The sequence below is a fragment of the Dermacentor variabilis genome, chromosome 6, assembly GCF_050947875.1.
Source record: "Dermacentor variabilis isolate Ectoservices chromosome 6, ASM5094787v1, whole genome shotgun sequence".
NCBI classification, from domain to species: domain Eukaryota; kingdom Metazoa; phylum Arthropoda; class Arachnida; order Ixodida; family Ixodidae; genus Dermacentor; species Dermacentor variabilis.
The window spans coordinates 44,333,318-44,346,831 of NC_134573.1; the positions used below are offsets into that span (position 1 = coordinate 44,333,318).

The 13,514-nt window shown below is 44.8% G+C and overlaps 1 protein-coding gene across 6 annotated transcripts in view; it reads left to right on the forward strand.

Annotated features, from left to right (window-relative positions):
- Positions 1–13,514, forward strand: part of LOC142584772 (beta-hexosaminidase subunit beta-like) — a 154,708-nt gene that overhangs the window by 21,333 nt on the left and 119,861 nt on the right. For all 6 annotated transcript variants that reach the window (XM_075695020.1, XM_075695021.1, XM_075695015.1 and 3 more), the window contains exons 3-4: positions 10,981–11,037; positions 12,199–12,502. In XM_075695020.1, coding sequence (XP_075551135.1) covers positions 10,981–11,037; positions 12,199–12,502 — 361 coding nt within the window. The remainder of the gene's footprint in view (positions 1–10,980; positions 11,038–12,198; positions 12,503–13,514) is intronic.

Here is a 13,514-nt window from a genome sequence, read left to right on the forward strand (position 1 = left end):
TATTCAATCTACTACTACAGTGAAGAGTACAGCGTCGAATTACGCACACAAGGTAACTGCGGCTTTCACCTGCACATCAAGCAACGTAGTCTACTGTCTAGAATGTGCCGCTTGTAGCAAACAATACAAAGGTGAGACTGGACAACAAATTCATAGAAGATTCAATGGTCACCGCACGGACACAAAACACAATTCACCTAAAGAAGTATCCAGCCGCTTTAATGAAAATGGTAATATATTTGACAAAGCAAGGCTCTATATACTACAAACAAATTTCCGTCCACCTCGCGAAAGGAAATATACGGAATCATAGCTCATACACAAATTTAATTGCCTACACCCAACGGGAATTATTTTGGCAGGTGGTAACATAGAAACATTAAACGCAATAACTTAAATCTGAAATTCTCGTATCGTCAACCAAGACAAAAACACATTATGCTACCAGCTATGCTTAATTTTTAACCTCACCGATTCCTCCATTTCGAAAAATGTTTCGTGCCTAATACTGAATTTTAATACTCTTTCATGTTTTTATGTCTATATCAACTGTACGACCCCCTTTTTCCATGTACACCGGCCCCCACCCGCTTCTACGCACGTCACCCTCCTATTTGTTATTCCGGTTTCGGTTCCCTCCCTAATTTCTTGTTTTTGTCTGTTTATATGTTTTTGAAACAACCTCACCAACATATTCCCAAGTCCCAGACGTCAGTATACCTTTTCGGCGCCTCAGCCCCACAGGGTATCGCCATTTCTGTATACTGCCGTAACGACACCTACGTTGAGCTACGGGGCTATCGTCCCTTGAAAGACCATGCCGTTGCCTTCCAGTTACCCCATAAATTGCACCCCAGACTCCTTGTCGCCATCTTCATCATAATCATCAGTCTGGTAACGCCCACTGCAGGGCAAAGGCCTCTCCCATACTTCTCCAACAACCCCGGTCACGTACTATTGTGGCCATGTCGTCCCTGCAAACTTCTTAATCTCATCCGTCCACCTAACTTTCTGCCGCCCCCTGCTACGGTTCCCTTCCCTCGGAATCCAGTCCGTAAACCTTATTGACCATCAGTTATCTTCCATCCTCATTGCATGTCCTGCCCATGCCCCCCCCCCCCATTTCTTTTTCTTGATTTCAACTAAGATGTCATTAACTCGCGTTTCTTCTCTCACCAAATCTGCTCTTTTACTATCCCTTAACGTTACACCCATCATTCTTCTTTCCATAGCTCGTTGCGTCGTCCTCAATTTAAGTAGAACCCTTTTGTAAGCCTCCAGGTTTCTGCCCCGTAGGTGAGTACTGGTAAGACACAGCTATTATACACTTTTCTCTTGAGGGATAATGGCAACCTGCTGTTCATGATCGGAGAATGCCTGCCAAACGCACCCCAGCCCATTCTTATTCTTCTGATTATTTGCGCCTCATGATCTGGATCCGCCGTCACTACCTGCCCTAAGTAGATGTATTCCCTTACCACTTCCAGTGCCTCGCTACCTATTTTAAATTGCTGTTGTCTTCCGAGACTGTTAAAGATTACTTTAGTTTTCTGCAGATGAATTTTTAGGCTCACACTTCTGCTTTGCCTCTCCAGGTCAGTGAGCATGCATTGCAATTGGTCCCCTGAGTTCCCAAGCAAGGCAATATCATCGGCGAATCACAAGTTACTAAGGTATTCTCCATTAACTTTTATCCCCAGTTCTTCGCAATCCAGGTCTCTGAATACCTCCTGTAAACACGCTGTGAATAGCATTGGAGAGATCGTATCTCCCTGCCCGACGCTTTTCTTTATTGGGATTTTGATGCTTTCTTTATGGAGGACTACGGTGGCTGTGGAGCCGCTATAGATATCTTTCAGTATTTTTACATACGGCTCGTCTACACCCTGATTCCGCAATGCCTCCATGACTGCTGAGGTTTCGACAGAATCAAACGCTTTCTCGTAATCAATGAAAGCTATATATAAGGTCTGGTTATATTCAGCACATTTCTCTGTCACCTGATTGATAGCGTGAATATGGTCTGTTGTTGAGTAGCCTTTACGGAATCCGGCCTGGTCCGTTGTTTGACAGAAGTCTAAGGTGTTCCTGGTTCTATTTGCCATTACCTTAGTAAATAGTTTATAGGCAACTGACAGTAAGCTGATCGGTCTATAATTTTTCAAGTCTTTGGTGTCCCCTTTCTTATGGATTAGGATTATGTTAGCGTTCTTCCAAGATTCCGGTACGCTCGAGGTCATGAGGCATTGCGTATACAGGGTGGCCAGTTTCTCTAGAACAATCTGCCCACCGTCCTTCAACAAATCTGCTGCTACGTGATCCTCCCCAGCTGACTTCCCCCTTCGCATAGCTCCCAAGGCTTTCTTTACTTCATCCGGCGTTACTTGTGGGATTTCGAATTCCGCTAGACTATTCTCTCTTCCATTATCGCCATCTTAACTACTTACAATTACTCGACGCATTGCTGCTATGCTACTGAAGTCACTCTTTCAACTCCTGTTTTTTTTGGGGGGGGGTTCTTTTTTTTGCGGGGGTGGGGGGGAGTCTTCCGTGTTACTCACGCATTGACCGCCTGACCGGCTCTTCTAAGGCCACAAAACTATGCCGCCACCGACACCCCTGTATGCTCCCTAACCTCTCGCTTCTCTAACGCCCTCCAATGTGCCCCTTCCTTTTTATCTTGTTTTATCCTTTTTTTTCGCTTGGTCTCTCCCCCCCCCCCCGCTTTCTCTCTCTACTTTTATTCATTTTCTTTTCTCCCCGCCTTCCCACTCTCCCGCTTTTCTCCCCTGTCTTGGGAACGACGCTCACAGTCGTCAGGCGACAGCGCTCATTACCTCTGAAGTCTATCCCTTGATAACCAACTGCCACCGACAAGAAACGCACGTGACATCACTGCACTAACCCTTTAAAACTAACATGCCGAGGATGACGAGGCCGCTTTTGACAAAGATAGGTCCTCCTATCGAAATGTTGGCCAGCCTTTCTGAGGCACCTTATCCCTGTTTACAAACTGTATACCACAGTATGGATACTTAAGCGATTGTCAACCTTTTTATGACCTAATTACAGCACTAAAGGTACTAAAGTTACTGGCAGAATGCGCCAATTCGGTGCGGTATGAAAAAAAGTTGCAGGGTCTCTTAAGATCTCTCTTAAGAGGTGAACGGCGGCCTACTCTACCTTCTCTTATCATTCACCTCGTTCTCTTTTTTCTTTTAGTCATTGCGGCTCACTACTAAGCATTTTTAGTCATTTGCAATCAATTGTGGTCATTACAAGCCTTCGTTAGACATGTTGGTCAAAGTCATTAGTAGTTATTACAAGTCATTTCTGTCATTATTATTCATTACTGGTCATTGCTAAGCACCTTTAGTTATTTCCAATCAATTGTAGTCGTTACAATTCGTCGTTAGGCATATCGATCATTTCGTAGTCATTAGTAGTCATTAAACGTCATTAGCAGTCATTTTAGTCATTACTGCTTATTAGTAGACACATCTAGTCATTTCTAATCAAATATGGGCATCAGAAGCCGTCGTTAGACATATTGGTAATTTCGGAGGCATTAGTCATTAGTAGTCATCACAAGTCATTAGTAGTCTTTATTAGTCATTACTAGTCATTATTAACCTCTACCAATCTCTATTATCGTTCACTATCAATAATTTTTCATTCTTTAAGCTGTCTTTAATATCTCTTCATGTGGCGTGATGACGCTTTAGCGGAAGCTTCGGCGGTCAGGTCTGCTAGCACAAACTTCACCATAAGCATAGAAAGGCTTTCGCCTTAAATGTGGGCAGTTTCTCCCGAAGAGCGAAGCGTTGACAGTTTTATCAAGGTGCATTATCAAGGTGCAGCATTATCAAGCAGGTTGCGCTCAAACTCCTCGGGTGGTGTTCTTACTATACGAGAGTCAGATATCTTGGCGAGTGCTGCACGCAAGGCTACTGCCGCTGGAAAGAAGGAACAGTACTCTGGGAGCTACCAGGCCCCTCACAATGCTGACCTGATGAGGAGCGCCGTTAGTGACGGCGTCGCACCGCGGAAACCGTGCGACGCCGTCACACCCCGGAAGCACCGCTCAGACCAGCGGACATAGAGAGCAGCTCAACAGGAACGCATGCAGGGTCCTGAATATTTCGCTGCGCGTGTTCGAAAAAAGATATTGCGCTCTTGTTGCACACATCTTTCAGAACGATCGCATTTTGGCGTCGACTTCGTTTAGTATAACATGTGCCACAGTTAAATGCCTGGTTTTTAAGAAAAAGTGCAAATTTGCCTGTACTTATTGGGATGCGAGCTGCTGCCGCGATGGCGCAAGCATAGCTTCTGTTAGTACCTGCTGTGATCTGCAGAAATCAGCGTTTCAGGGAGGTTGCCGCGTGTTTCCTGCTCCTGGAACAGGGGAATTCTCTACCTGAAACAGAAAAGACGACAACGGCTGAGTCTATGGTAAAGGCTAGAATACACCTTGAACATTCGTTCATTTTTCTTTAGCGACATAATTTACGCAAAACACCCTGCAATTATTTTTCACCCTTCACCGAGTCACGCACCCGCACTGAAAGATCATTCGGGCATCATGCACAGCGCGACACACAATGTGCTGCGTTGTAGCAGCATAGCCCCTACAAACTGAAAGATTCAAAGCACTGACAGCGTCAGCACAACAGGTGCCAATGGTTTCACCTGATGTTTGTCAGAGACTGTGCTATATGCTACAGACGGTCAAGAGGAAAAAAAATGTCATCCGCCTTTGACTAGCACGGAGCAATACGAAAAGAACACAATACGGCTTGCTCAGAAAGCTTTGCAGTTGAAAAAAAAGGCGCACTTTTGCCCGAAAGGCGAGATGCTAGAACATTAGACAAATACATGAAGTGGGTCTCGTAGTTTCGTCTACAATATAAGTTACAGTAAAAGCTTCTATACCAGTTAAATTAACACGCGCGGTGTCACGCAAGCACAGGTTAACATTAACATGCCTCACTCGGTGATCGCGAACACTCGCTGCCACAATGGTGGCGCGATTGAGAGCGCCGGCAGTGGGTAGCGAACGCTCTTTCCGGCCTCTCGCTTCACGTCTCTGAAATATAAGATTAGGTGGCCTCCAGTACTACATGAAGCCTGCAGCCATCTCGGCTAGACCACCATATGCGCCCAACGCAGATTACTTCCAACATAGGGCGCGCGGGCATGGTGCGGCGGGCGTATGCGCTCCGCCGCGTCATGCATAGCCACGGCCGAGCTAGGGGAGGAGACGCGCGCTCACCCAGGGCCTCCTAATAGCGCAAGGCAGGCGCACTTCGATACCTGACGTCATGCTACCTTGCCCGACTGCCACAGAATCTAACAGGGACACTCCGGAATAAGGCGCAGTGACTTTGGCGTTACCGCTTTCGTCACGCAGGGCTTGGGAATCAAAATTTCGATCCAAGCAGCATGATGTCATGAAGCAGAGTGCGGAGGTCTGCTATCTAGTAGGCGCTGGTTCCCTTGTCCCCTCCCCTTTTGCATGAGCTTTATCAAGCCACCTCCGGTATTGGGCATGCTGGAAGATGGCGCGTATCCAACCACCATCCATCTCGGCTCATCCTCGCATAATTTTCCTCGCGTTCACAGCACGCAGCGAGCGGAGCTCTATCTTATAGCAGTTGGGCCTAATACGGACCATCACGGCGATTTCGACGGTGACGATGACGGCGAAAATTCGCCTGCAGCGTCCAAACAATTGCCATCGCAATACTACTTCTCCTTCGTCTGGGGAACGAATTCGGGGCCAGCACCATTCAGTGGTGGGCGCTTTACCGTCTGAGTTAACCAAGAGGCTAGCAGTCGCATAGGAAAACCGAACTAATCGGCATTTATAGATTTGTGCTCCCTCATATATTTCTTAAGGCGAAAGCCTTAGGTGCCTCATTGCAATGGCTCATACGAAAAAACGCGTCGTCCATTCCAATGGTACAAGAACTATCATCATCAGATATGGCTCATACTGCCCTAAGCAAGCAAAGAATGCATTGGCTGATCCCTCTCGTAATCACTCAAAGCACTCGAAAAAGTGATGCGCAAAGCGCATACATTTATTGGAATCACGCATATAACGCACAATGACGCGGAGTCGTCCAGTTGTACATAAAAAAAAAAAAACGTGACATTCCGAATGGCTGGTAACCCCGTAAGCAATGGCTCATAACCCCGTAAGCAAGCGAACAATGCAATGGCTCATACCACCGTAGGGCTGAGGGTACAAGCACTCAGGAAAGTGAAGCGAACAGTCCATACATTTATTGAAATCACTCATACAAAACACAGAACAGCATACGCTTCACTCCCCTGCTGAAAGGATGCAACGTGAAGTAGAAAAGTAATTTGCATTAGTAAGACCTTGATGAGGGCTAGTTGGCTCATACTTAGAACTGAGGTGAAACAGCGCGAAAAAGACGAGGACACAAGGAAACAAATACCACAGACAAGCGCTGACTGCCAACTGGAAGTTTATTTGAAATTCACCGGACATTTATACCTTCTTCAGCATAGGCATGCGCACATCAGTCGCAAAAACATCTGCACATCAACATTTTAATCTTTCTTCCAAAAATGTGATTTCTTTTCCCGACAAGGTAAGAGAGGGAGTGCTTACACATTTATCGCCTTCCTTTCTTATATGAAAGGCCTCTACTATTCCCCTTTCCTTCTTACTATTTCCTTTCCCTATGAATTTTGCCTTTTCAAGTATGGGGGTGCATTGAGACTTGTTACAGTGTCCAGCTAAATGACTCCCATAGCCATTCTTTAGGTTGGTGCTGTGCTGACGAGCTCATTCATTGAAGCACTGTCCCGTTTGACCTATATAATATTTCCCACAGCTGAGCGGTATTTGATAGATGACATTGCGCCTGCACTCAGTGAAACGAGTTTTATGATTAGTGGTGCACAGGTGTCTTTCGCGCTTGTTCATGCGATTGCATATCGAGGACAACTAACACGGGGCACTGAAAACCAAATTAATATTATGTTTATTGGAAACTTTCTTCCGATTGTGAGACAACTTGTGTAGGCATGGCACCACGGGCGCTTGTCTTTTGTCTTTGTTTTCTTCTTGGGAAGCATCGGAACTTCTTTTTTCTTTCTGCAGAATGGCTTCGCATACTGAGGTGATTACAGAACTGGGAAAGCCTGCATTCTGTAGTCGCGATATCTGATTTAAAAAACTATGATCGCACTCATGCTCACATGACTTACTAAGTGCTGCCTTAATGCACGTTGTTGCTATGCCTCTCTTAATCAATTTAGAGTGTGCGCTGTCGTAACGCAACAAGATTTTCTTAGATCTGGGATGATATCCCCAGCATACCCAAAAAACCTTGTGAACCAGAAATCCATGCAAGCTATCATTAAGAATTTCAAAGCTGTTCCCTTCGACCCGAAAAAGCAAAAGAAGGCCGCCCTGAAGCTACTCAAAGACTTGCACCTAGATTCGTTACGGCAGCTTGTGAACAAAGCGGAGACGGATTTCCTTGCTGTTTTCTTCACTTGCAAGACACAGAAGCCTGAATACCCTTTCAGGGTTATTGTGTCCGAGAAGACGTCATGGCGATGTCATGTAGGAAAAGTTCTGCAAGGCCATCTCAAGATGTTGCAGATAAATGACCCTTTCCTGGTAAGAAGCTCGGAAGAAGTTATCTCGGCCATAAATGAAGACCAGGGAACCGCACTAACCGCATTTTCAGTACTTGTAGAGGACTTATATTATTCTATGCCCCGAGATGGTTGGATGTGCGCAGTACGCGATAGGATAGAAGATTTCGGGGAAGTTAATTTTCAGAATTCTGTATGTGTCAACAGCGACAATTTTTTAGCGCTTTTAGACTTTTATCTTCATTCAACTGCTGTTTATTATGATGGCCAATTCTACATCCAACGCACTGGCATCTGTATAGGATCAGCCATCGCCCCCATTTTATGTGACATTTTTTTTTTCCTCGGTTGACAATGTAATTTCTGCTAAGTTGGTTGACATGCCTGTAACGCGAGTGTTTAGATATGTTGACGACTACTTAATTGTTATGAAGAAAGATTCCTGTATGCATTTTCATGACGCGGTCGAAGAAATTTTGAACTTGTCCATCAACTCATCGGGAGGACTTAAGTTCACGTATGAATTGCCAATTAACAACCGTATTCAGTTTCTAAATATTAACCTCTGTTTTTCTTTGGACGAGCACGTATGCTGGGGATATCATCCCAGATCTAAGAAAACCTTGTTGCGTTACGACAGCGCACACTCTAAATTGATTAAGAGAGGCATAGCAACAACGTGCATTAAGGCAGCACTTAGTAAGTCATGTGAGCATGAGTGCGATCATAGTTTTTTAAATCAGATATCGCGACTACAGAATGCAGGCTTTCCCAGTTCTGTGATCACCTCAGTATGCGAAGCCATTCTGCAGAAAAAAAAAAGAAGTTCCGATGCTTCCCAAGAAGAAAACAAAGACAAAAGACAAGCGCACGTGGTGCCATACCTACACAAGTTCTCACAATATGAAGAAAGTTTCCAATAGACATAATATTAATGTGGTTTTGAGTGCCCCGTGCAAGTCGTCCTCGATATGCAATCGCATGAACAAGCGCGAAAGGCACCTGTGCACCACTAATCGTAAAACTCGTTTTACTGAGTGCAGGCGCAATGTCATCTATCAAATACCGCTCAGCTGTGGGAAATCTTATATAGGTCAAACGGGACAGTGCTTCAATGAATGAGCTCGTCAGCACAGTACCAACCTAAAGAATGGCTATGGGAGTCATTTAGCTGAACACTGTAACAAGTGTCAATGCACCCCCATATTTGAAAAGGCAAAATTCATAGGGAAAGGAAATAGTAAGAAGGAAAGGGAAATAGTAGAGGCCTTTCATATAAGAAAGGAAGGCGATAAATGTGTAAGCACTCCCTCCCTTGCCTTGTCGAGAAAAGAAATCACATTTTTGGAAGAAAGATTAAAATGTTGATGTGCAAATGTTTTTGCGACTGATGTGCGCATGCCTATGCTGAAGAAGTTATAAATGTCTGGTGAATTTCAAATAAAGTTCCGTTTGGCAGTCAGCGCTTGTCTGTGGTATTTGTTTCCTTGTGTCCTCGTCTTTTTCGCGCTGTTTCACCTCAGTTCTTAGAAAAGTAACGTCGTTGTCGCGAGTCTGAATCTGCTATACGAGCGCGCGAAGGCGCGATTTAGCGTCGAAAATGAGCCGAAAAACCCAGACTGGGAAATCAGCAAAGCGACGATAAGAGACGGCGCATTACCAAGTGTGAAGCAGGCTTTCGCCTTCACGTGTTACAGGAGTGTAACATGCTGCCGATTTTTTTTTCTACTTGGAGGTTTACAGCAGATAAGGTTTGTCATACTACAGATTGTTATTTACGCATCAATCTAGGCCACCTGCGCAGCCTGAACTACGGTTGCGTGAGACTGCTGCTAACAGACTTCACTAGAATCCGTTCTCCAGATACACTTCGCTGTGGTTTAGGAAGCGGCGGTCGTTCTACTACGACGTATTAAAGAATATTTTCGTATGGAACGTGGCTGTGCGAAAGTAAATGTTATTGGGTGGCACGAACGACAAGCCCATTAGTTCCTTCTTTCATTAGCGCAGTCGCGCAGCGGCACCAGGACACATGAAAAACAGAAAGGAGCGCCAACACGCAGAGATTTATTTTTCTGTATTGGGGTCCCGCCGCGCTGTTAGTCACGTATGCAACACCAACTTGCGTAAATCTATTTGGGTGACTTGTGTATGGCTTTCAGTTATGCCCTGATACCGTCTATAATAAAGTAGAAAGGTGGGAAAGTTGGTAAGCATTCATAATTGTACCAGCGCGAAAAAATCGATGGGCGGGGTGACAGAAACTCAAAACTAAGAGCTGGGCGAGTTGGTGTGATTTCGTTTTAACAAAAAACTCCGCAAGACGGACATAGGCGAGATAGAGCCTGTGTTTGTAATTTCTCTCTATCTCGTCTACGTCGTTTTCGCGCAGTTTTCATTAAGAGGAAGCTTTAGCTCGGGTGCTCGTATCTAAATACATGTAAAAGGACAATTCGTTTTTCTCAGCAACCACTGCACCAAATTAGACGCGGTGTGTTGCATTTAAAAGAAAAACTTAAAATCTAGTAACGGTTTGTTTCGAATTTTTGAGTTAGGTCGTCAATTTATTAAAAATTGGCAAAAATCGAAAATTTTCAAAAAATAGAACTATCAAGTTTACAACTCTGTAACTCAACAACGAAAAAGGGTAATACAATTCTGTGAATTGCATCTTATAGTACATCTAAAGCGGACAAAATTGATGTGTTACACATGAATGTAAAAAAAAAAATTAGTCATATGCAAATACAGCTTTTGCAGAACCCTTGTAGCCAATGTAACAAATTCCCGTAAGATGTAAAATGACATATCGTATTTGTCCGCTTTGGATGATCTCTTGGATACCGTTTACAGAACCGCGATATCTGTTCTTGATGCAGAGCTATGAATTTGTTAACTTCGTGCTTCTATTTTTTTTCAAATGGTGGAATATGTCAAATTTTTTAAACAAAATTCAGGCCCTAAATCGAAATGCCGTTTCCAACAGTCGCCAGAACTTAACTTTCTCTCTCAAATGCAACAAATTTCATTAAAATCTGTCCTGGGGTTATCTCAGAAAAACGTTTTTGCGTTTTACATGTATTTGAATGGGCCGCGTCGGAGTTGGGCCCGAGCTAGAGACAGAAATACAGGATGAGCGCTGACACAGGACGCTGTAAACTTAGTGGTGAGTCAGCGCTCGTCCGGTGTTTCTTTTCAGCGCTGTTGCCATTATGAATAACGCCTACATCTCGTATACCTACATATTTTACTTAGCACAGCACACTAGGAAATATCTTTAGGTATCATATTTCCTTTATTCTGAAAACATGGTCTTACGCTTTCCGCTGACTGCAGGGTGAGAATTCGGACGGCGAAGACCGGATCGGTGTGCAGAAGATCGGTGAACTCCAGGTGAGTGACTGTTTGTGGCGTTACCATGCAAGTACTGTCCGCCTAGATTTATAATGTGTATCGGTACCTACGGTGGCATGGGAATTATTCTTCTTGTGTGCTACATTTTTGCCCTTTTATCAACTGTTTAAAGCGCTCTTATGCCTTCCTCTTTCTTCCATTTTGCTTTTTTACTTTATTACATTTTTCATGGTAAATGAGTTCTACGGAAGCCGGCAAGACGGAGGAAGGTTCTTAAGTGGAAAAAGTGACATCCACCCGTTTTGTAGCACGAAGCGGCAAAGGAAGCCGAAACGGCTTTCCAAGAAAGAAAGCTTCGCCGTCGAAGAAATATTCGTCCTGTTCCTGCATCCGATCCCGGGTCAACGCCTTTCCCGGGCGGTGGAGTTCAATTTTTTTCCCTTTCAATTTACTTGTTCGTCACATATATGAAGTGATGACTTAAATGCAGCGTCTTGCTACAAACTTTTGACACTCTATGCTGTACTGATCGAATTTATTGGTAAGCTTTTTGATTTCCGTTTCATAATTTAGTCTCGGAAATGCTGGTGAATCACGCTTGTTTGTACATGCACAACCTCATGCAACACCCTCCATTCTTTCGAAGAGACACTAAATATAAATATAGATTTGTGTGTATCAGTTTATTACGCTTTTATAGCACAAACAGAAAGCCACTGAAGAGGCCTGGAAAGCCAGGAACGACGCGATAACGAAGAAAGCAGCAATGGTGCCATCACCTTGAAATTCCCGCGCCAGCTGTTCAAGACGAGACAGATTTCGACGGCGTCTGCTCGAGTCTGATTATTTTTTATTTGTAAAGATGGAACGCATTGTATTCGAAACGAGCCATAGAGTAAACTTGCAAAATTTCGAGAACGTTTACTGCGCCACAGAGGCCAGTACACGAAGAAACACTTCGAACTAAGTGACGCCACACCAACGCTCAAGCGCTCGGGCTAAATGAAGAAATACATATAAACTGCAATTTTACCGGCAGCATCCTCTAGCAATAAAGCTCTTGCCGCGAAATTACCAAAAGATATAGTTCTGAATGAACACTTTATCAGGTTTGAGTGTTTACTTCTTTAGGTCATCTTGAGGGATTCTCTGATTAGTGTCCTTTAAGAAACAATAAATGAAACAAACAAAACTGTGCAGAGGGTTCTGGACAAGGTGCCGTCGCTGTGGCCGGCCCCGAGGCAGCTAAACGTGTCGCTGAGGAAGCCGCGCGTGCTGGACGCCCGCCGCTTTCGGATCACCGCCGACGCTGACTGCGATGTGGTGAGGCGCGCCATCAGGCGCTACCGGAAGCTCGTGCTGCTGCCGACGGAGTACGGCGGAAGCGAGACTGACGTGGACGACACGGCCGCTCCCGCCGTGATGCTGACCCGCCTGCACGTCAAAATTCGGCGACATCGTGGCCTCGACTGCGGGTACCCGCCACCCAAGCCCGACGAGAGCTGTGAGTTGTCGTGTGGATGCGCAAAGAAAGACAAAGTGAAACCAGGCGCCAACGTTTAGGCAAGCGAACTTGTTTTTTTCGAGGGGATATGTGCTCTCCTTGGTACAGTGTAGTACTACCGGTGGAGCTTTGGGCTGCATGGGTCATAGTCGTTTTCTCGGGTGGATCTGCCACTGCAATCCCTTTCTGCTGGTATTTATCTAGTAGATTTTGCTCACTAGTTTAGATTAATTGTTCAAGTTCTCTTCTTTTCTGGTTGAGATAAGTTGACGCTGTCGAGCTGATTAGTAACTATCGTAAGTGGTCCCCGGCAATGTTCTTCGAGAATATCAATTAAAGAGAGCGGTGCATCTTCTAGGAGAGCATATTTCCCTTCGGTAGCCTCGAGGCTAAAGAGCCGAGGGCACATCTAACCTTAATTCTAAAGCCTTTTGAGATTTGCATGTGTTTGATGCAGCTAGTGTAAGTTTTTAGGTGGAATCTGTCATTTGTTTGATTGGCGGCGAAATTACGCGTTCGGAGGAAACATCGACATTTTTTTTTTGTTGCGTGTGCTATCCGTAGTGCGTGGTCGTCCTTTCTGTTTGAGTCGGACAGGCCCGCGGGGCGCAAAACCTTTATGTGGTGTCTTTGCACGCTTTATTTGGTTGTCGCGAAAAGCGTATGTCGCCTTGAAAAAGACGAGTCCACTTGTCTAAACGTTGGCGCCTGCTTTCACCTTGTTCTCGTTTTGGTCGTCGTTTTGAATTTCCATCTCCCTCATTGCCCGTGTTTTCGTGTGGGTACGCAGTCACACTATGCTCGAACATACCTCGTGTCCCACGGAACTTGTGCCAAAAATTTCAAAATGCAAGTGCCACGTAGGTGGACAGAACCGAGCTAATGTTGTTCGCCGTCGCTTGGTGCGAGTCAGACTATCTTTTTTGTATTTAGACTAAATACATAATGACTTACTTCATTCAATATTTTATTCATAACCTAAGTGTCAACGAGAAAATTTTAGAGCATCCTG